Below are 24360 nucleotides of genomic sequence, written 5' to 3' on the forward strand. Positions count from 1 at the left end.
CCAACTGCTTCAGTTTGTGTCAAATAACCAGTGAATTGTGTGCAATTGCAGTGAATGATTTCTGGATTTTACAGGTTTTGTTTTTTAAAAATCTTTTGCTACTAATATACAGAATATTTTAAAATATTGGGGAATGGCTATTTCCATAACTGTCCAAAATTTGTGTCCCACTTGATGACTTGTCCTTTAAAGCTTCTTGAGCCTTCTTTCATTTTTTTAAAATGCAGAATGCACAAAGAAAGATTCTACACGTTTTTGCCACAGGTGAGTGCATCGGCACAGTACAGATTGTGATATGCAGTTGTTATATATAAATACCTTCTTGCATTTTATGAACCTGAAAGCTGTAGTTCATAGATGTACCTTTGTGGCTTTTTGAGGTATCCACACATCTGCTGCTTTCCTTGACAATGGTGATTCAGATGCTGCTATCACCATGGGAATGGTACTCCTGAATGAAGCTGCTACCTCCAAAGGGGATGTTGGAAAAAGGAGAAGTAAGTTGTACTTTATAGCTAAGGTAATGCTTAGACAATTAGAAGACACTGCCAAATTACAAGTGAATATCAGCTTAAGTTTTCGGATGGTCTCTAACTTAAACCAATGTTTACCTTTAGTTGTTTGGAAAAGAGGAGAGCATAAAGATTCTGTCGATAAAACTGCATTCACATGAAGTAGTAACAGTAAAAAAAATACTTTAAGCATTCTCTGCCAAGGTACAGCTTGACACAGTATCTACTACATTGCATAAATGCTTTTTGGGTCTTGAATTATATCAGAAGTCAGTGATATTAAAGAACAAGAGTTTCAAAACATTGTTTTAAGATGACTCCATCCAAAAGAGTGTGAAAATTCTGTTATTTGGTACTCTTGCCAGTATCGTGTCTCCAGAGAAAGGTGGAAACCCAGCAGTAGGTGTAATACACAACATACCTAATCTGTAATGTCTAAAGGTATTTAGCTTGAAGTGCAATTTTTAATGTTTTTCTGAATTTTGTAGTTACTCAGAATATTTGTGAGATTTTTTTTTTGTCAATAAATCACATAAACACACAATATGAAAGCGTTTTATCCAGAATCAAACTTCCTCACTGTTATGTCAAACAAGGTTTTACTGAGTATGACATAGGTTGCAACAAAGATGCCCATCTGCCTTTGCACCTTTTATAGCCCCTAACTTATTTTTCTCATATGAGCCATTGAAGGTCTTTGAAAGGTACCAGATTTCCTACACTGTCTCCTCTTTCTTATGAGGTCAGTTCTTTAGCTTCCCTGTAACACACAGTATTGCAGATTGAGCTGGCCAACTATTTTCTTTAAAAGCATTCTAGAACTCTTCATAATAGCTCGTTGAAAGGCTGGAGATATCGCTAATCTATAGTGATTTGAGGGTCTCCTTCAGCAAGCTGTAGATGTGTCATTAATTCTGAGTATCTTCTACAGTAACTAGCTTTAACAGTGGTATCAAAGTGATGCCTTAGGTTTTAGCTTTTATATTTTTCAGATTCTGTGCTGCTTTAGTGTGTAGTTCTGAGCTTCGTATTAAGGGATGGTAAGCTCTCTTCACAGAGTAGGTCGACAAAACAATTCCTTCTCTAGCTTGGGACCAAGAACAACTGATCCAAATTTTAGGTCCAAGAGCATAAACAATGTTAGAATGAAAAGAGGAAAACAAGAAGGATGGGACTTAATAACCTAAAGCTATAATTGGACAATTAACTTCAATATGCAAATGGACCAGGATTTATAAAAATGAGAGACCTCGTGAACAGTGGGTGTAGCCCTGGCTGGGCTCTTGTACTTGCCAAGGTGTATCCATTGAGGCCTTCTAATAAATACCTACTTTATTCTTTAGCTCTGCCTAGCCTCTGTTCTAGGTCAGCCCTCACAAGGTGTCAAAAGGATACAGTGAATTAACTTTAATTGGAATATGATCATAGACCTGGGCCTGTGAACACAGGCACAGTGAAATATCAGTGGACTGCAGTAAAAATTCAGGCTCTTTGTTCTTTGTGGCCATTATGTGAATGCTTTCTGTGTATCTGCCTTGCACTGTTCATGCTTCCAATTTATTCATCCATGCTTGGAAATCATATTTGTGAGTGGTGATTTCTTTATAATGAAGTATGTTTATTAGGTTTGTAGCTGGCTAGTTTTCTCAAAATAACTGTAGAAATTTCATATTCCAGTTGACATGTGTCACTTTCCACATGGTCAGTTTTAATGAAAAAATGCATCATTGTCAATTTCCTTGGCTTCATGTTTTCTCATCCTTCACTCAAAGGCAGCACACTTTTGAAGCATGAATATTGCAATTAAATAGCAAAGGGTTGGCTAAAGTAGGAATAGTATAAGAAGAAGAGTTTTTAAAATCAAAGTAGCTCACTAGAATCAAAATGTTATCTAATGTAGATGAGCTGCATCTCAGTTTGTAACATGTCCCCCTTTTAAAAAAAATTATTTACTTGCAATAGAGAGGGCTATCACAATCAAGAAGATTTTATGCTATTATTCCACAGGATGCCAACAGATGTTCCAAATTTTGTTTGCTAATTTAAGCATTTACTTTGTTAGTTCATTTTTTGTCTGAAAAGATGCAAAGCACTTTCACCTGGATGGTATCAGAAGATCTGCATCACTGTTTTTACCTTCAGAACCTGAAGATTTATATTGCTAGTGAGCTAAGAGTAAAAAATTATTTGGCTGCCAGCCTTGGAACTTAGAACAGTGAAATTTTTAGCCAACAGTAACTAGATGAAGTAGTTACTAAGCTGCCTTTACTGCTACTTCAGCCATAGATGGTTGGCTAGAGACAACATGATTCCATTACTCAAGGGAACTTGACTAAATTGCTTTTCTAAATGTAATTTTTTTTTTCCAAAAAGAAAAAGCATATACCTGAATGACATTATTTGATATGTATAATTTAATGGGTTATTAAATCCATTATCAGCAGTAAGGTGTTTGCATCCACATACATTTGACTTTCAAATTTCTGCTTTTTTCTTGAAAATACATTTGCCCTGACAGGTTATTTTTTCCTAATAACCACAAATGTTATTTCCATATCTGTTTGAAATCCTGTCAGAAGATAGTGGGATTCAGTAGTCAAGGCAGTAACATTTTGTATTTAACTGTGCCAAAATTCTCTGTAAATGATTGACGTAAATAATATTCTTTGTGGAGATTGCAGTTTTAAATCTTTTATGTGCAAATAAACAAAGTTGTTTTCTTTCCAGTAATATGTCTGGTAGGCCTTGGTCTTGTGGTCTTTTTCTTCAGCTTCCTGCTGTCGATATTTCGCTCCAAATACCATGGCTACCCATACAGGTAATCTGTCTTTAAATTCTCATCCTATGGACTGTAATAGCTTTGTAGAAGTTTAAGAATTGCTTTCAGCTAAACAATCTTTAATCTTTGCCACTGAAGTCAATGGAAGGTGGTAGAAGCAGGAAGAATGGTGATTAATTTAAGCAAACCAAAAAGGGCTGGAATGCAACTGTTAAAGCAGACCAGTTAAAAGGGCTTGAGCACAGATGTGTGACATATGCAGTGTCCCCCGAAAAATGCAAAAGCAAAACATGCTTTAGTTTGTAAGGCTTTATTAGGTATTTATTTTTGTATAACTAAGATGTACAAAAGACAGGGCACAAAACAAATAAGCACCGTACGGTGCTAAGATTTGACTTCACTAAATGTACCCTTTTCTTTTGTCAGCCACACCATGGAGGAGAGAAAGGAATGTAGTTTTTCTAAATTATACATACACCTTTCAGTTAAACAGTTGCAATTTTTCTGACAAGTGAAAAAGTAGATTTGTCTGATTAGGCCACATGATTAGTACAACAGCCAGTTTTGTATTCTTTGTTATATTCCACTAAAAAGGATTCAGTCTTGCAAAGCCAACTTAGATGTAACATTTCAGCTATAATCTTAAATTTTTTCTACTAGTTTTTGCTCTAAGACTTCAGAACTGTTTTTATTTTCACAGAGCTTGGTCTCTTTACACTGTTTAATTGACATTTAGGTTACTTCAGATTAGTTTTATTATTTAATAACACCATACTAAAGACAAGGAAACTCTTCCCATTGCTATATGTGCACAAGGTATGCTCCTGCTTTTTAGTAATTTCTGCTAAGCAAAGAGGTCTGGAAAGGGCCCAGTAGCATCATACTGCAAAATTTCATCAATATGAAATTAATAGCCATTTGGGATAGACTGTCCTGCTTCTCGGCATCCTCTCTGGAGATTACTTCCAGCTTGACTGACTTGGGGTAAAAGGCAGGATCCAGTTTTCCTGAGTGTGAGGTTTTCTTACCTTCCCTTAACTGCTTAAGTCTTAAACTTTAAAGAAGCAGGATTTATGAGCTTAATCTGCAGCTGAAAGCTCATTTGAGAAGCATTGCCAAAGAATGGCAACCCATGGTGTGAGCTCCCTTCCATCTTCTCATAACTAGTTTATTAAATGGAGAAGGCAGTGGTGGCGGCATGTTCCTTGCCCTGCAATTTATCAGTTACTAAAGAGAACCTGACAGTTGTACTAGTTTCATTTTTAGTTCATCTTAGGAATGTTCATATCACCTATTAACAACGTGCTTCTATATCTGTGCCAGACCTTGCATTGCTTTTGTGAATGTTTGCAACAGGGGTTTTTGGTCTGATACCCAGGATGTCTGGTGCTGAACAGCACTGTGAGCTTTAGTACGCTCTGTGCATTTGCATGCGTACGTGATACCATTGGTGTTAGTGCAAACTTAATCACTGAGTATATTTTGTAGTATCAGGTATTATAAGCTTTGGGAATCGTAATTTAAATAATCTAGGGCTTTTCCCCTCTTTTCTTGCTAATCTGTTTGCTGTAAATACTATGTGGAGTGGATTTTCAAATTTTATTCTCCCCACAATTAATCTAGAATTTATTGAAATATCAGATATCTTTTAATGGGAGTGTCTAGCAGAAGTTGGAGGCCTATGTAGATTTCATACTTCTCTTTTATTATCCAAGCTAAGCATAAAGGACAGCAAGATTTGGGGCTAGGGGGCAGAATTCTATTAAAAGTTTAATTTTAAAAAATTTAGTTTGATAGGTGATGCATATCAAAAGTAAGCATGCCTGTTACTATGCTAAAGCTGGTTAAAAAAGAAATAAATCCAGGACAATGAAAAAAGATAATTCGTCACAATCCTGTTAAAATAAAGTAGTGCCACATCATGTTGTTACTGTGAAGAAATTATTAGATCCATAAACCAAATTCTGTCTTAAGGAGCTAAGTAGACTTAATAGCACAGCTTACAAATCAAGTAAATTCATAAAGAGATGAACAGTGTGCATTCCTAAATACACAGGAAATATTTAATAGCTAGGTAAGTGTTATGCAGTTTTGTTGGGATTTTTTAATAATGTTACTGCTTCTGCACAATTAAGCAAGGTCTTTTGGGCTTAGTTGGTCTGTCCTAGGTGGTTCCAAGTTTTCATGGTAATAAATTAATCATTTAATCTTAAATCCTCACTCAATGCAGAATTGTTGGAAACCATCACTAGAGCTGATCTTTTTGCTCTGCTATTATCAAATTTCATTGACTAGTTTCATAAATGTGTAATTTACTTACTGGGCCCTTTCCAGTGCTAAATCTTTCATATTTCTGTTGGTCTCTTGGGTAGCTCTGACCCAAATTTCTAGTATTTTAAATAAATATACTGTTGATTCTTTGACACTTCAGTGGTCTCAATGTGTCATTTTCTTCACAATCCTGTAGCATTTTTTAGAGAAGCCTCTTTGTTTTTTGTGGATAGTTCTTACGAATTTTAATGAACATGCAAAACACTAAGGCAGACCAAGTATATCAACTGTTCTTTTCTCTTTCCCCTTTTAATTTAGTATCCTGCATTTTAACTGCAGTCATATATGCTAACATGCATTAATCTTCGTCTGAATTCCTTAAGATCTTCCAAGAAGTTCCACTTCCACGCCTCATCAATTGATCCCAGTGCAGATATATCTTAAGATGTGAAATATGTCTATCCTTTTCCTTTCACTGGTTGTAGATTTCACCTTGAAACTATCAGTCTTTATGTGATGAATTGTCCTCAGGCTAGTAAGGCTTTGCCTTTAACAATACTAACAACAATGAATACTAATGATCTGTCAGGAAAAAAGTGGCATTATGTTGGCCGTGCCTAAAGCAACAGTTAAAGAAAACTTAAATTGCTTTAATGCTATATGCATGACCTCAAGCATCAACTTCACTATCCTACTTAAAAAAGAAAAAAATTCAAATGTCCTAAATCGTTTCCACTCTCTGGCATTGAACCACCAAGTCAGTCCTTTATGAAACATCATGCAATGGTAAGAAGTGAAACAGTAACACAACCTGCTGTGCATCTTCTTTTCTGCAGTGACCTCCATGTAGTGAAGATAAATCAAAACAGAGGTGGATAAACATAAAACTGGAGAAAGACCATTATTTCTTCTTCTAATGGGGTCTATAAGGTGCTCTTTAGAGGGCATGTATAGAGGAAGAGAAATAATTTTGACAGACTTTTGGATCCACTTCAGACATTTCCAATTCTGATTTGATACTTTCTTTCACAGGATTTTCTTCTTGAAGGCTAGGGTTGGGCAAAAAATTGTTTAATTAATATGCTGGTAAAATACTCTTACACAGCTTAGCATTGAAATGGGAAAAGTGATGTAAAGTGGGGGTCATCATGAAGGTTACTCATTAAGCAAACACAATCATGATGGATGAGCTCACATGCAGCAAATCTCTCTGCTACAGCCATTTTTGCCATGGCAGGACTTTTTCATGGCTGTATTAATGGGAACGAGATTAAGTGTTTCACTTTGCTAAAACTTCCACTTTAATCGATATCATTAACTATTGAAAGATTATGTAATAATTTTATACTGTTGAGCATTTCCTCTTTATAATTTTTTTTCTGGATAAGACAAGTGTGTTGATATATCTTAGACAATGTTTTTAGGATGCCTTCTCACCCTAGTATTTAAAGTGAATAAATGATATGTTAAATATCAGATACTCAGTGACTTAGCAATAAAATGTCATTATATCAACACAGAATTTCATCTGTCAGCTCATACATATAGGAGTGACACAGAGACTATTCTTCATTATAAGCCAAAACCACGAACTCTGAGTTGACTTTGCTAGTCAGGAAAGAGCTTGGCTCTCTGGAAACAGCACCTTAGGCAGTTTCACCCCAAAAAGCATATAGAATATAAAAAAGAATGAGAGAGGTGCTAAGAACAGAAGATATCAGTACATAAGCACAGTTTTGGGAATTTTAGGCATGTAAATATTTGTTACACTGCATCAAGAGGACACAGAGAAAAGTTTTATCCACAATTTTACTGATATTAAAAGAATTTCTTGTTTTATTCTTTTTTTAGCTTTGGCCGCAACTTAAGTGCTCTAGATTGTTTTTTCAGCTTTGTTTTCTGAATGAAACTTCTAGCACAATTTCATTACTCTTAACACTTTAAATTGTTCTTTCAAACGTACATTTTATCAATTGTTGTTTTAATCTCAATTTAAATGAAATAAACACCTGAAAATTCTACATTTTCATAGCTTTTCATTAAGTAGCTTTTGAATTTTTTAGACCTTGACTTGCTGTTGAATGTTTCATTATCCAATCATCCTTCATAGCCATTATATTTCAGTATTATTTACAAGAGTAACGTGAATATTTTTTAGTTAAATCATAAAAAATAATCAGCCTTCTGAACTATGTATTGATGGAAAGGAAAATACATATTCTTTATTGGCTAGCAGAGAAAATGAACTGAGCTGTGCAAAGCATGAAAGATAAGAGATGCCTTATTTTCATCAAAAACCCTTAAATGTTAAGTCAGACATAAAGTACTCATTTATTGCATGGGGAAGGACAGTCAATGCAACCGAACACATGAATTGCAAGATGCCCCACAGCTTGAAAAATCCTCACATTCACTGTATACACATCTACCTGTGTTGTAATTAATTAGTTTCAGTACAGAAATCCTGTATAATATTGAAATAGAAGTTAAATGCAAGTAAATAAAATGGAATAGTTATTTCTTGGAAATATACTGGAAAAATATTAGTACATGGAACAAATAATATCTACAGACATGTGAAATTAAATTTATTCATAAACATGAGCATACTACTAACAGCTTTTTAGATATTTCATGCACAATTAAATTTATTTACCTTAAGTTTATGAATTGGTAAACCTACTTCTGATAAATACCAGGATTCACAATTTGATCTATAGTGCCCAGCAAAATTGGCTACTTTCTTTAAAAGAGCAGGAATCAGGATTACTTTAAAAGACAGAAAAACAATAATACACAGATGTCAAAACAAAGCCTTTACATTTAGTATTTTCTATACTACTGCTATTAATGTGGCTAAACAGTATATTGTTCAAGAAAGAAGCTGCCTGTGGAAATGCAACCCAGCAGTCTCCCTCTGTTCATCTAAACCATCTAACAGCATGCTGAATCCATGAAAAGCCACAAATCTCCATATTCCTCTCTATGGGAAGTGTCGACATCAGTGCTGGTTTCTAATCCTCTAAAAATGGGAGATCTGAATTCTAGAATCTGGACCCATCTGCTGTATTTGTATTTCTTTGCTGTTACATTGAGTCTTTAAAACCTCTTAAGCCTATCAATGCCAGGCTTAAGAAATCTTCAGCCCTTCCCACTCTTCTCTCCAAACCTTTTTAACTACTATACAGTCCTCTCTCTTCTCCTCTCAGATCCTTTCCTATACACGAACTTCCACATCTGTTCTAGACCTGGGTTCTGTTTTTAGTCACATCTGCTCAGCATTCTCTTACTTCCCCCTTAAGCCCTCTGCAGTTCATCTCTCCATGAAGTTCTTCTTGCCAGCTTTTCCCTATCATTAATCCCTTCACCCTCCAGCACCCAGAGAGTTGCTGTTTTGCCTTGCTTTGTATGTCTTGCTAATGAGCTTGTCAGATTTTTGTAACACTGAACATCTTTATACTGATACAGTCTTTTAAGCTTGTGGCACTTGTATTTATGTTTTGTAATAATTAATTAATGCCATGAATGGCAAAACTGGTTAAATTACTACAACATGTATTCTAGTGCACACTGCATATCTAGGAGGTGGAAGACCTACCAGGCAAAGCTAGAGGCAGTACTTCCATTTAGTGGTTCCTTGCCTGTGTGTTTGGACAGTTAGTCCATAGTCATGCACAAGTCTCTATCTCTCTGGGCTGCCACTTCCCAGTCTATGGGACTTGGTAAAGTACTCAGAAAGGAGGGACACACTATATATATATATCTACATTTTAGAAATAAAAAGTTTCCTTCCAGGACAGCAATATCGTTGGAAACTTCTTAATTTATTAAAATACTAAGAATTTAAGAGTCTGCAACCCTACAGAGCCTTGCCAATTGCTCTATACTCTCCCAACTCTGGGGCCACTTCAGCAGTAAAAGATGGTTTTAAATAAACCTGAAATATCCCTTGGGAGAGATTTCTCACTTCAAGTAGTAAGAGCAGATGCAGAACTTGATTAAAGAGAACAGATGTTTGAAGAGTGCTTTTCTTTTTATTTTTTTTTAAATAGGCAAATTTAAGTTTCAATCACTTATGTTTTATTTGATAACTTTCATGCTTGCTTAATAATTACTAAATGGAATATAAAAACTTAAGAGATTATTACACAAATGTCAAATGACTTTTCAAATTAATGTTTTGAAGTCCTTGTTTATTATTCTTTTCAAATAATTTTGGTGCTATGTTTTATATGCATTTTTCAGCATTTAATCATGTTTTCTTTCTTTTCAGCTTCTTAATTAAATGAATTCAAGCGTGATTCATTTAGAGCTGCTTACCATGAAGATAAGCTATAACTGCTATTTTCAGCCCACCAATGTTACATGTATTCAGGAATCTTTTGTTGGTTCATCTGTTTTTGTGATAATTTATATAGTATGGTGATAGAGAAATGAATGCAGTTTTATGCAATGAATGCATAACTTATAAAAACATAGAGTAAATATCTCATTGGAAAGTGCTCAAATGTTATGAATATAGTGTGCTCAAGAATTTAAATAAATTTCAGTATAATGGGCTTCTGTGTAAGTCTTCCTTATTAACTGTACTACATGGATCCAAAGGGTATTTCTGAGATTTTTCACCTGAAGTTTGTTTTGAGATGTGTTTTTGAACTGAACAAAATAACATCAGTTCTTTAGCTACTATTAAGAGATACAGCCTGGTGGAAACTATTATTTCATGACTACACCTTACCCTCACTTTGCTTTGTAACAGAGTATTTGTACAGAGTCTCTGATCACCTTTGATCTGCTGAGCCGTTAACATAAAATTCTATTCTACACATTTTCATCCTGGAGTTCTTTTCCTGACTCAGCAGTGTGTAGAATACACACATTAAAAAGTTCATCTCTCTCTTATGCCAAAGGATGCAATTCATAATGGAATTCATTGTGGAATCTTGAAGGCAAGAAGGCTTACATCTGTCAGAACTCAGATCCTTTTAAGCTGAGTCTGCGGTGACAAAATGGGAGGGTGGGGAGCAACAATATTTCATAACCCATAACATGCTTATTTTCTGAAGTAGCAACAGGAGGAAGGTATTATCCTGAATGATGCTTGTAACACAGTACAGGTGAGTCTATTGGAACTGGGGTTACAGCAGTTGCCAGTTTTATGTGTCCACTGAGCTTTCTGAAAAGCTTATATAGGAATTAGTAATACCATTTTTAAATGCCATTTTTTGAGCAGTTCACATCTCATATTATGTGAGTTACTCATAAATCCTTGTATACACCTACCTAGTTTATTCTCAGTGGCTCAGGAAACAACAGTCACAAGATACTCTACCTCAGTCCTACTTATTTTCCTCCCTACTAGCAGTTTTCCAACTGGAACTTTTCCAAGTACCAATTCACCATCAGTAGCATTAGGAATTTCTTCATTCATAATATAAAAATTCCTCTAAACACAAGGATAAGATTGACTAGACTTTACAAAACTCACTTCATCTTGTGTTTTTGCCAATTTCTCCTCCAGAAATACTGGTATGTTAAGAACTGAGAAACACTTTTAGACAAGAAAAAAAAGAAAGAGGAAAGACAGCCTATATCTTACACAAAAACAGAGCAAGACCTACTGGTTACCCTAGTGAAAACACTAGAAGGTTGTAGAGCAATATTTAAATTAGAAGCTGAGTTAAAACTGAAACTCAGAATGCCTGGTTCACTGACTGATGTGGACTGTGAAGGGGGTTGCAGCCTTTTCAGAGATTCTTCAGCTGTTACTCAGGAAGGCGGATCAGCTTGCCCATGATTCCAGTTGACTGGCATGTGCCAGTGCAAAGAAGCCAGGACAGAATTTGCAAGACTTTTATGTCAGTGCTAGAGGCTTGAGAAAGAGGTGGAAAAATTAAATTGTATGGTATTGAACAACAGCCCTGCTATAACAAACATTCAAAGCTCTGGTAAGAAAAATCACTAGGACAGTTATCAGGCTAATGACTTAAGGATGGCACAGCTGGATCTGCAGGTGACAAAGTGGGGCTGTATGGGAAAGATTACATAGAGTGGGACAGCACAGACTTCTTACAGGGAAAACAAGAAGCAGAGCAGTAGGCCTCCATGGTTGGAGGTTGTATTCTAAAAAAGAATTAAAACTGTGCTACTTGATCAAGATGACAAGTGATTTGAAAGTGAAGGAAGAAAATCTGCACGTTTCAGACAGGAAGTAATAGTGAGAGATCTTAAGATCTTGTACTAATAAGACTAAATATTTCAGCTTATGATGAGGTAAAGAATTCCAGTGACACGTGACTGCCTGCAGCAACAACTAATAGATCTCACAGAGTATTCAAATCAAAAGCAGCAGCTTGAGTAGTGCACGGGTGCTAACATATTATGTAAGCGGCATTCATGGGATAGCTACTCTGTAACAGGAACCACAGTACAGTAGGATAAATGTTGTTGCAAGACAGGACAAAGTGAAATCTGAATTAAGTTGGAGTATATTAGAAATAAAGGCAGATAATAATGCAAATAAACCTACCCCCCTCAACAACAAACAATAAGCAAAAAGTGAGACACCTACAAACAGGCTGGTGGCTGTTTAATACTTCTTTAGAAGCGCAGATAAAATATGTGGCACAATTGAAAAAGAAGTAAAAACACAGCAGCACACAGGTCAATTGTAAAGACAACAGGTTCAAAAAATCATCTGAAAATGATGCTCATCATGGTAGCACAGACTTCTTAAAATACACCTAAAGCAGGGAGCTAGTCAGAGAGCTGATGACAGAGGTGTAAGAAGGGGCACCTATTGATAAAGACTGTGACAGAGAAACCAAATTCTCTGCAGCAGGTAGGCCAAAAGATTTAGGTCAATATGGTCTGGCACATTCTGTGTAATTGTTTTAAATAGATAAGCTAGGTGCTGGTAAGATCTTGGAACCAAATGGCATTTATCAAAGAGCTCTGAAAGAAATCACATGTGAGACTGTAGAACTGCTGAGCAAGGTGCCTTCACCTATCATTGCACATTGCCTCTGCATCAGCTATCACCTCAACACAGCTATCACCTGTAAAAAGGAGAGTCTAGAGGGAAAGCTAAGCTGCAGACCAGTGAACAATTTCCAGTTCTGATGGGATGGTCAGTTTGGCTGTAAAGAGTAAGCTTACTGAGAGCAAGGATAAACATTGTCATCTGAAAAAGGTATAAGACTTGTATAAAGGAGAGTTTAAGGTCACAAAGGTTGTAGATGGCTAAAATAGTGTCTGAAAAGCACAAGGATAAAAATTCCTTGGTAAGAATTTATTAAAGAACCTAATATGTAATTGGAAGAGATCTCCTTTTCATGACTTGAAAGCCAATTAAGTTTCCAAGAGAAGGATAGGGCTTAATGGTCACTTTTTATAGCAGTAAAGTCAGAAATCAACCTTCCTGAAAACTGATGCTGGGACCACTTGAATACATCTTCATCAGTGATGTGTAGAAAATGCATGTGTTGTGCAACCTGTATTATAGATAAGGTCACAGTACTGTGCTGATAGGGAGAAAATTCCACTGAAACTTTGGGATGGGTAATACTGGGATGTTTTGAGGGTGAAAACTTGGGCATACATCTAGAGAAAAAAATAATACCTTGTTCAGCTAACACTCAGGAAAAAGACGTAGTCATAACTGAACCAGTTTTAGCAGTTGTCAGTGTGCACTGACAGCCAAAGAGAAGATGTTTTGTGTCATCAGTAGAGGGGTTTGGGTAACAAGAGGGGACAATATTAAAACTATACAGAATCTCTGTGGATTCCTGTTGAGATCTGTCCTTAGTTCTGATCCACACATCCCAAAGCTTGAGCAGTTCAAGCTACAGGTGGAGATAAGCAAGCAGTGTCTCTTAAAAGAACTCAGATTCTAAACAAGCAAGAGTATGGTACTAAAAAACCTAAAGGCACTTTTCACTCATTCATGTTTGCAGCAGTGGACACCTAAAAACTTTTAAGAAAAGAAATCCCTACTTGAGGATCAAAGTATAGGAGATTCATAGAAGCAAAAACATGCAATTGAATTTGCAAAGAAAATGTAAAAAAAAAAAAAAAACACTATTCTTTTTTTAAATTAAATTTAACTCCAGATGTTCTTCAGAAAAGCCAAATAAATCTCTCTCCGCAGTCATGTCAAGTGACATGAACAAGGTTCAGTGTCCTGTTAAAGACCTAGAAATGACCTCTACATGATTGCAGGTGTCTCATCAGGCAGAGTCACACATGAATTCAGGACCTCATTGTTAACTGATTTAAGATGTCCTTTGAGCAAGTTAGAAACTCTGGGAGTTATTCTTCCAGTTCTCTGTAACCCGTGAACAATTGATTATGATTTCGCTATGTTTGGTAGTACTGAATAACTACATTCAAGAAAAAAATGTAATATAGATGTATTCTCTAGTGTTCGTTGAAGATTTTATACTCTTGTTGAGGTTTTTTAGTCCCCTATATTTCTGTCCTAGAGGATTTTGACCCCCATATCTTTCATTTCCAGATGCACACAGACACATGTACAAAAGAATGCCTCATTAGGAGTTCTTAATGAAAAGACATCCTGTTAGAACATCTCAAATCCAAGAGCAGACATTCCCCTATGCTCAGTCCATGTATGAACAGAAATACTATGTTTTCCTCTGAACTATGGATACATGCTACATCCACTAAGAGCTATGCAAGTTCAGAGCTCGTTGTCTGTCATGTGGCAAACTGAATCCTCATCACCCATAAAGACAGGTCAAGCAACTCAAGTCTAAATTTCTTTGACATTGTCATGTGGAGACAGAGGAATAGAGCTTTATGGAGTTTTTTAATTTTATGTTACCTATGCTAAAAATTTAAATTCTATGTCCTCCATTTACCCCAGTTAGCTATACTACTACACGCCAGATAGGTGACATGAACAAACAACTCCAAATTTCTTTCTTTTTGCAACACAAAAAATGTATGATGCCCAAAGAAGCATCAATCTGTATTTTCCAGGGATGTTTTTACTGTGCATTAACACAGGTCTGTATATTTTGATATTAGTAACTTTCATTAATCAGTGCTGGTCCCCCTAGAAGTACTTGAATGAAACAGAGAATATTTTTCTGGTTTGTATTTAGCCTTTCTGCCTTGCATTTTAAAAATGCATCACAAGTATACAGAGTAATGAAGAAGCCTTAGAAGTTCCAAAGTTAGAAAGCTTTGTTTTATCTTCTAATAGTTACATTTTTGCTCCAGGAGTCTTACTCTAGAGAGGAAAAAAGCCTCAAGGTAAATCATTACCAAGCAGTGCTTCAGGCAAAAACAGTGCAAAATAAGAGTTTATCTAGGCTGTAAAGCACACTTCCATAAGTATTTGTTTCCCCTCCAGTAGCACTTGGTGCAGGAGTTTCATTCTTTGGTTTTAAGAATAAAGAACAGGAAGATTTACATTGTGTTTTAAAAGCTGATAGAGTCCTGTTCAGTTTTAGTTTGTTTTGTAATAGTATGTATTTCCATTAGAAATTGATTGATTTTAGCAGAATTAGGCTCAACATTCTGCTAAATGACTCCATTGCTAATGAAAATATTTAGTTTGTAATTATTTATCTAATTATTTAGCTAAATAAATAAATTTATCTGAAAATATTTTCATTGGTCAAAACTAGTGGAAGTTATTGTTAATATTAGAAGAAGGTTGTAGCCAGTTTTTGCCCTCAGAAGGGCTATCTGCCACCAGCTCATCTAATAAATCACCTCCATTCTGAGTTTGGATGCGGCCATCTATCTGTGCCAATAAAACACCTTTACCAGTCAAGGAATTTGAAGCTAGGAATAATCATACCTGGTGCTGAACAACCTTTAGCCCTTCTTTTTCTATAATTTCTCACTCTCCTCAGCTGTGTTTAACCAATTCTTTCCTCCACCTCCATCTTGTATAGAGCCATGGTGGGTGGATGGCCCAGCTATTATGGCACTCAAAATCCTCATCAGATAATTGCTGTTCAGATGCCCTGTTTTCTCCAGGCTTCTGAATTTCTGTCTCACCACTTTTAGGTGAGAGCCACAGAGCTCGACTGGATTGTTCTGTGACTTCTCAGAGAATTCCATTAACTCTGAGGTGGCCAGCCCCAGGCCAAAGCTCCCTCTCCTCCGACACACATATCCCATGACTGCCTGACCCAAGCAACCTCTTTTCCTTACCACCTTCCCTGCTGGTCTCCTTCTAAGGGGGTACTCTCAGAAGGGGTCTGGGCTGGTCCAGTCCCTGTGCACTTTGAAGGGGAATGATATTTCCTTTCTACAGCTTGCATATTATAAAATACCAAGAGGAAACAAAGCTAAAAATCAGCCTCTGCTGTACAGTGTCACATCAGTGCAGAGACCTTCCTGCAGTTAGCAGCCCATTTGTTTCTAGAGGACAGGCTTAAAGCACAACAAAATAACAGATACATCTTGGCAAAAATAAACGTTTTCACAGAGTATTTTTCATGCAAACATGCAATTACTTGCACCTAAGATGTTCTATTAACATACAATGCCACAAAAACTTGAATATAGAGAATATGTAGAAAGACCAGAGTAAGCATTTCTCCAGCACTTCCCATTCAGGGAGAGCAGGATATAGTCACAGTTCATTGCTTTTTAATGCTGCCTCTGTCCTGAAGCCATTGGAGGTTCATTTCAAGCTTACCCTCACAGCTCAGTTATTTAGGAATTTTTATAAGTTCTGGGAATTTTAATGAGCATTTTAAGTGCCTCAATTTAAGACATTACTGATAGTAATGGTACAAATTCATCCTATATCCCTTCTGTAATCACGTCTGTCAAAACATTAGCCCAGCTCTCCTGTAAGGGCTATCTTACTAGAATTTCGTCAAAGGAAGATTTCCTGCTGGGCCAGTAGATCCTTCCCCAGACTGGTTTCAGAAAAAACAATGAAAAAAAAAAAAAAAAAAAAAAGAAAAAAAGTAAAAAAGTGCATAAACCACATGCACACACATGACAGCAAATCTGAAGACTGCATTTTAGTTCAAAGAATCAAAACAGTGAAAGCATTCATGCTAGTGCATTATGACAGTGAATGTGGCCACTATAATGTATAATTAAGGCAGACAGGTAACACTGAAAAATCTAGCCACCACAGATCTGGAAAGAGGGTTTTTTCGTGCTTTGAACTGTTGCCAGGTGAGGCAATTCTTAAGAGGGTCAAGAAAATTAGTCTTAATTGGCTATGTAGCTAAATATCAAAATATCATAAGGCCCTAAGACCTCTGTCCCCACAGAGACTCCTGCTAGGAGAAATGTGAGTATTATATACCTACAAGCAACCTACACCTTTTTTCCTAGGTATTCAGGGACATTTTGAATGCCTCTAGAGACTCTGTTTATTATAAAATTAAGTTTCATGAAAATGTGAAAGAACCCATTTTGATCACTAAAAGCTCTTCAAGAGAAGTCCGTAGTATTACAAGGCATAGCACAATAAGCCAAGGAGTCCACTATCCCATGTTAAACCTGTCTGTCCTTAAAATCCCCTGATTTAATGATCTGTCTTTCAGCCTTCCTTTCTTGCTAAATCTTAGGTATATTAAAAAGCCCTCCAAATTTACTGTTCCTTCAAGAGACTCTTTACTGCTAGTAGTGCACAAGTATCATCACCTTTCTGAAGTGGCTTGGTACTTTCAAGTGTCATTCACACTGAGAGATACCTTAAGAAGTGCATTAAGAGACTTTGTTTTCACTTGGTTGTGCTTTCTGGGTCACACTTCCTTTAAGCACCTCTTCTGTCTGATTCATTTCAGGAAAACATTAATATTTAATGTCATTACAGGCTTAAGTAGATATTTATCATCCTCCTGAGGGAAGGAATTTCCTTTTTGCAGGCTGCAATTTTTGTGACACTAATATAAATCAGCACTGAAAGGTGCTCTAGTGTGTCATGCATTAATAAAGACAAAAAACTAGGCAAGATAATAGAGATAAATTAAGATAGATAACAAAATAGCTTGAAACAGACTAGCTTTCAGCACAATTTTCAGGTGGGGCAAGGCAAGCAGCAGTACTCCCAGCAATGTCAGAAGTCTAAAAGCAAGAGTACTGCTCAATATTTAGATTTATATTATTGCTATGTCTGTGGATTTATAAATAAATTACAGGTACAAAATGTACTCAATACACAGCAGCTCTCAATTATCACATGCTAGCTGCAATTAAATAACAAGTATATCTATGTGAGCTTTCCTGGAGTCCACTTGCCATACTCCCCAAACCAATGTTTGCATTATGAAGAAATAATGGAATTAGGTTTCATTCTCCCCATAAATGTTATTTGCGTTCAGATAGTCTATGTGTTGATAATCCTTTATTTAAACTTCTACAGGTTTGTTGCAATCAGCAGTATCTGGTATTCAGGTAAGTAACTGATAAGTCTACTCCTAGATAACTTAAGTAAAACAAGAAAGCTGTTCTGTGTGTGTGTATGATGTAGGGAACTGCTAGTATTCAGTGCTAAAACATGCACAAAGAACCCAACTGCGCTATTTTTTCAAGGTGGAACACAAAATTAAGTTTTTACATAGTAATGATGATAGAAAATGTCGGGGAAGAGCTCATTCAGCACAAATTCTGCACAGAGAGGATGCTGTGCGTGAGTTGAGTTTATCAGAACAGCCATAGGAGTAATTTGGCTTGTGGATCTGACATGCGGCCTTCTATGTAATTAAGATTTCAGCTTTATGAGATACAAAATAATAAATAATCCTGGCTTATAAAAGCAACAATTACATTTTACATTAATCTTTTCTTATGTAAAGTAGTTGTCTTCCTACTTAGGAATAATTTATTGGTTTCCAATTTGCTTAGTTTAGGAGGCTGCTGGACTGAGTTCTTCATGCATGCTACCAGCAGGCATACATTTGTGCTAATTATCAGTATCATCTTCAAAGTCCTGATAAAAAGTGTCATGGCAAGAACAAGAGCACTTAGTGCTTCTGATAAAGAAATTAAATCAAGCTTACAAGTCTCATAATAGAAAGCAACTTTATATTTACATGTCTCCTATACTTTCCATTGCAGTTATTAGTTTCAAGACAGGACTATAATAGGAAAGAGATCAGGCAACATGAAATGTAAAAACATGGAAAATTTCCAACTATAAACACGTTACGAATTTTCAGTATTTGCAAGCAGATGTGAGCTCCAGAAGATGGCAAAGGTAACTGGAATGTAAACAAATTCTGTCGCAGCGTGGCAGGGTGGTAGAAATGCTGCGACCTTCTTGGAAATGTCTCCTTCAGAAGCTGCTCAGAGTAAGGCCATGAGAAAAGTCATTTCAAGTCCAAGCACACGCACATGCCAGAGGCAGCTCAGTGGAGGAAAGACAGGAAGGGTCTTTGCATGATATATTCCAGCGAGAGTTTATTGCATCCAGCACACCAAAGGGACCAGAGACAAAAGACCAAGCCATGTGGTCTGCACAACTTGAACATGGGGCACAGGGGTGGGCAAAAGACAGGGCAAAGGGCAGTAACCTGTAGGGGGGATGAGGGATGAATAACTGGGGTGGGCAGTGTCAACTGGCCAGTGGGGGAGGCAATCTGATGTAGATTGGCAGTAGTGCTGCAGAGCATCATGGGTTAAGCCTTCTCCATCAGCCTAGGTGGGGAAAACTCTATGGTATAATCTTCCCCGAGGTGGATGAGTCAGAGGATTCCACAAAACACAGCTGATCAAAAAAACCAGAAAAACCCCAATGCATCTCTATACTGATTTGCCCCTCCATCTGCATATAGTTGCATGTCACAGGTGTTGTGATGGAAGGTACAGGCTGCTTTGCTCCCAGCCAGGCACAACACCAGGAGGGAAGGAGGTGGCTCACTGTGCAAGGTGCTGCACCTCCTCTGCTGGCACAGTGTCAGGCAGCGAGCTGTGGAGAGGCAAAGGGAGCTGGGTATCCACAGCACAAACTGACATTTAAGGCACTCTTAAGAAGCAGAAAAGATACATACCTAAAACCCAGATATGCTGGAGCTCATCCTGTACAAGGAGAACAGATAGTTTAGTGGGATCTAAGAAAATCATCCATTGAACAAGGATACAGCGGGAAAGATAACTCTGTATTGAACAACTCATATGTTGGTGCATTTTCATTGCAATTCCACATAGAGTACCTTCATAAAATTCTGCCTTTAAAATCTGCATGGCCTTTGCATCCTAACTTCAAGGAGAAAATAGAAACAACTCAGTTTCAGCTATCTCTGATCAAGAAAATCAGGAATGTCAGATAGAGACAGCACTTGAAATAGCTTCATACGTCCTATACAGCAATTCTGACAAGGAGACTTGTATTTTGTCTTATTGGTTCCCAGCATAACACAAAAAAGGACTGAGTCAATAGGACATGCAAGGAGTGCTTTGATAAAATTATAACAAACATTTACAGGCATGTTCACATATCAACAACTTTCAGACAGCAACGTACCAGTACCATCCCACCACTGGGCTGAAGTCCCTCAGCTGTGCCTGGGACAGCCTCTGCCCTCCAGAAGAGCCTCTCCTACAGTGAGAGGCTTCACACAACACTTTTGCTCATAGAATCCACACCACCCACCTCTCCTAGGCTTCCTCAATCTCTGCAAAGCTTTGGGTGCCTCCTTCTGCTCTTTTATTCCCAGCAGCTGAGCCCATTTCCTTCAGCTGTACTTTATCCATGAGGTTATCCCTGGTCTTGCCCCCAGCATGTTTGTAAATCCTAGTGGTACAAGTACAGGTGTTAATTGGAACCCTAACAGAAGCTGAATTTATTACATGTGTGAGTGTGGATACCTTTTAGAGTAGCTAAATTAAAACTAGCATCAGCTATTTTAATTTGAAAGTACTTTCCCTAAAATATGTGTATTCATTAATATACTATTGTATCCTTAGATAGATATATTATCTTCCTGATTATACTAATTATATTATATTAATTAATATGCTTCCTTTTTTTATGGTTACATTTTGTTCAAAGAACAGTTCCAGAATTCAAAACACAGAAGCTTTGAAACTATCAATATGAACATAATAATGAAAGATACTGCTTGCACTTCTTTTTTCCTTTTTTGATTGACATCATTGCACTTACTAATATATCTGAGCTATTGCCAGAATCCCCTGCAAAGGATGCATTCATTAAATTTTAAAGCTTGGGTGTACAGTGAGTGACTGCCTGTGAAATGAAAACTCTGTTCTAGTGAGATTCAAAGCTGTATACAAGCTCAAAGGAAAATTGCTTCTCTTGTCAAATCCTTCTTAAAACTTTGAGAAGATTTCCACTTAATCATCTTCAAATTCACTTGCCTCCTAAACTAGTAATGCTTATTTGTAGCATGGCTGAAATTATTTTGTATTTATTGTTGAAGCTGGGCACAACTTCCAGGTTGATTGTCAATAAGTGGATACCTTTATCTGAGACAGTCCTGGAAGGGGTGTTTGTATGACTTGAAAAAAAACCAAATAGATAATCTGCAGGACACTAGCTATAAAGATGAGGCTCTGAGTTTTCAGGCTCTGGCTACAAGTGTATGGTCAGATAACACTTTTCACATGCTTTTCCAGAAAGTAGCATGCCAAGTACTTCAGCATAAATGTATTGGTCTTTTTCCTTCTTTGATCTAGCTGTCTTTGATCTAACAGCTAGTGTTTAATTAAGACTAATCTGCTAACGAAGAGGAAAAAAAAATTACAAAAGAGAAAATTAATGGTCATGCCGTCACACATAGGTTGCCCTCTGACAAGGTCTGCAGCTTTTTCAGTGTGAATCCTTTTGATGGACTTACTGCCTGCCATTACTACTCTTGTCCAATGTCACAAGGGTACAGTCCATCAAAGTAACTGTTCATGAAGTATGTTATACTGGTGCAAGCTGCCAGGATGAGAAATGTAGTTACACTATTGAGCAGTACTGTGGCTGAATCCATTTCCTTCTTTTCCCTTTACACTAACAGGGAAAATGATTAAGAGAAAATGTTAACAACTTTAAAGAGCCCTACTGTCCTTGCAGCTCCAAATGTTAAACCCCTGCATCCTTTTTCTAATTGCAATGAAATAAAAAACTTGTGAGAATAAAAACAAAATTATAAAGAAATAAAAATAAAATTATAAATAAATAAAAATAATGCAAGTTCAGCTTCTGAGAGGTCTGAAGCTGTCGGTGACATCCTGCAGTTGTATTGCTCTTGGCAGAACCACCCAGGTGGATATCCCCTAACTCCTGTCAGAGCCCTTGAAGAGTCCCTGCAGGGATTTAGCACAAATCTGGATTGCCACTCCACTAGGTATCCACTCCCTTTCCCCATCAGTGCTTCCTGGCCTGCACCAGGTGTACACACCATTCTCTGGACCCATCTCAGGGATCAAAGAGCAGCCACCCCACCAGGCCCAGCTGACACATGGAGGGATAAGGGAAAGAGGGAACACATCACCACTGAGAGTATATGGAGCACACCCTTTTTTGCACACCACTCTCACAGCTCCTCTATCTGGAGGGCTTCTGGAGGAGTGACCATGTCTTTCCCCACCTCTCCCCTTCTTACCTGAAGTGTTTCCTGCCTCTGGAGACAGCTCCAAGTGTGTCTATTGAGAATGAGAGAGCTTGCTCTCAGAAAGCGTAGTAAATTCTCTATGGAGCAGTTTACTAAACTCCAAACATTTAATCTCAATTAAATAAATAATTAAATAATACTAAAAACCTTGCAGCATTTCTGGTATTGAATCCTACAAACATCGTTGATTCTTGAGGAAAGGTAGGTCCTGAAGTAGTCTAAAGGCATAAAAGATTTTAGCTCTTTCTGTGAACATCAAGAAAATGGATGAAAAGTAGCAGCACCTATCCTCGAGAAATGTGCGAGTCGCAGTTGTGGTTTGCCCGTTTAACTGGTAAGATGTAATATGGCCAAGGAAAATGGAAGGTTTTAGATGCCAAAATCTGAGCCTACTTGGAAATATTGATCAGTTAAATCAATAAAATAGAACAGAATAGAATAGAATTGAAAAGACCATAAAGTGAAATTAAGTGAAATAAAATACACAAGATAAAAATAAACCTAATAAATGGAACACCCTTCATGTTAAATGTCATTAACTTCTGGACTCTAATCAATATCTTAGATTTGTATCAAATCTACTGAATTCAGTGGCAGTGTTACTGAACTGTGTCTAATAAGCTGTAATGATTGATAAAATTATCCACCATTTGCAATTACACATAAATATTTTATGGAAAAAAATCACAGTTGCAAAATTTGACTGCTAGACAGAATTACAGTTTGTGTACATATTTCAAAGAAATTAGGTGTAAATTGTAAATAGATTTTGATTATTTATGCATTTTTAATGTTTCCTTAAATGGTTGTTGATAACTTTTTCTGCTTAGTTAAGCTACTCATTTATATTCTTGGGAATAATCTTCCTTACATTCTGTGTGTTAACTTTGAGCAAAAGCTGATCATTTAATGAAGAATCTTGAAGAGTTTTAAGGTTCACAAAATCTGATTCTAAATATCTCTTGACATGCTGATAGCATGTGGAATAGTGTCAGTGTTTGTTGTCTTATCAATAAGTTTGTAAAGTAATAATCTGCATAACTGTTTGGTAGAGATTGATGTGGCAGAACTCTGTTACTAGGAGTCAGTCTTTGCCTTTAGACCTTTCTCCCTTCTAATCCTTATTTGCACAGCACCAGCTTCTCTACTTTGCCATGTTAAGTGTTGCTTCCCAAATAATAAAATGAAACATCACTGACGATAGATTCCCCCCACCCCAAAATGTTTTGTTTCACATTTATTTTTACCTGTTACTATTGTGGTTGCACTCAGTCAGGATTGGTGATATGCAGCGTGTAAGTGCATGCAGCTGCTGTGGAAATAGCTGCAGTGTTCTTACTTTTTCCTCAGAGTGCCACAAAAATCAGTGCATGAGATGTGTGAGCACATTTTGATGTATTTGAAAATATTTATGACTAGGTGTTTACAATAAAGTTCCAGGTATCTGGAATTTGCCCTCCTGATTGCTCTGAAATAATAAAAATACAATGAGCCTCAACTACATTCTGCCAGTCATTTCATTTTTTGAACCTTTTAAAGTGAATAAAAACTGTGCAGATGTTTATTTTCTAAGCATGTAAATATTCTGACTGAACAAACTGCATCTGCTTTGCTTTGTCTGCATCCCATGAAATCATTGCATTGTTTTATTAAACTCTGCTAGATCCTGAAGGTCTCTGTGCTTGTTTGACAGAGTAATGTCTACACACATCATCTGTAGGCACCTTGGGAACTTGCACACAAAAGAGCACTTGGCCCTATCTTTACCATAATTCCATGATTTTTGTGTTTTGTCAATCACTGATATTATCAGAATTGCACCTCACTTCTGTCAATGCCTCAAGAGGAGAAATCAGTTCTAATGTTTCCACTGATCCGTGAAGGAACAGTAAAGCAATGGGAGAAAAGCTATGCATGTACTTGAAGAATAAAGATAAATTTCTCTTCTGATGGTGTGGTGAGATGTTTTGCTCCTGACTGCATCTGCCTCTTAATTTGCATTCTTTTTATTCTGTAAAGAGAATGGAGCTACAATTCATAACTACCTTTATTTGCTTCTCATCAAATTCCTTGGGATTTACCCATCAAAGAAAATGTTTAATTACATTGTCAGGATTCATTTAATTGCCTTTTGACTTGAAATTCATTTCCTGGCGTGAATGAAAAACTTTTAAAAAATCATAGATCCCTTAGGAAAATTATTTGAATTCCTTTAACAACGACACTGATA

General features: G+C 36.8%; 1 protein-coding gene across 1 annotated transcript in view; it reads left to right on the forward strand.

Annotated features, from left to right (window-relative positions):
* Positions 1–10119, forward strand: part of TUSC3 (tumor suppressor candidate 3) — a 107671-nt gene extending 97552 nt beyond the window's left edge. Inside the window, exons 8-10 of the mRNA XM_068186806.1 lie at positions 423–497; positions 3240–3330; positions 9836–10119. Coding sequence (XP_068042907.1) covers positions 423–497; positions 3240–3330; positions 9836–9851 — 182 coding nt within the window. The 3' untranslated portion in view covers positions 9852–10119. The remainder of the gene's footprint in view (positions 1–422; positions 498–3239; positions 3331–9835) is intronic.
* Positions 10120–24360: the final 14241 nt, after the last annotated feature.

Source organism: Anomalospiza imberbis, chromosome 4, assembly GCF_031753505.1.
Source record: "Anomalospiza imberbis isolate Cuckoo-Finch-1a 21T00152 chromosome 4, ASM3175350v1, whole genome shotgun sequence".
In the NCBI taxonomy this organism is placed as follows: Eukaryota; Metazoa; Chordata; class Aves; order Passeriformes; family Viduidae; genus Anomalospiza; species Anomalospiza imberbis.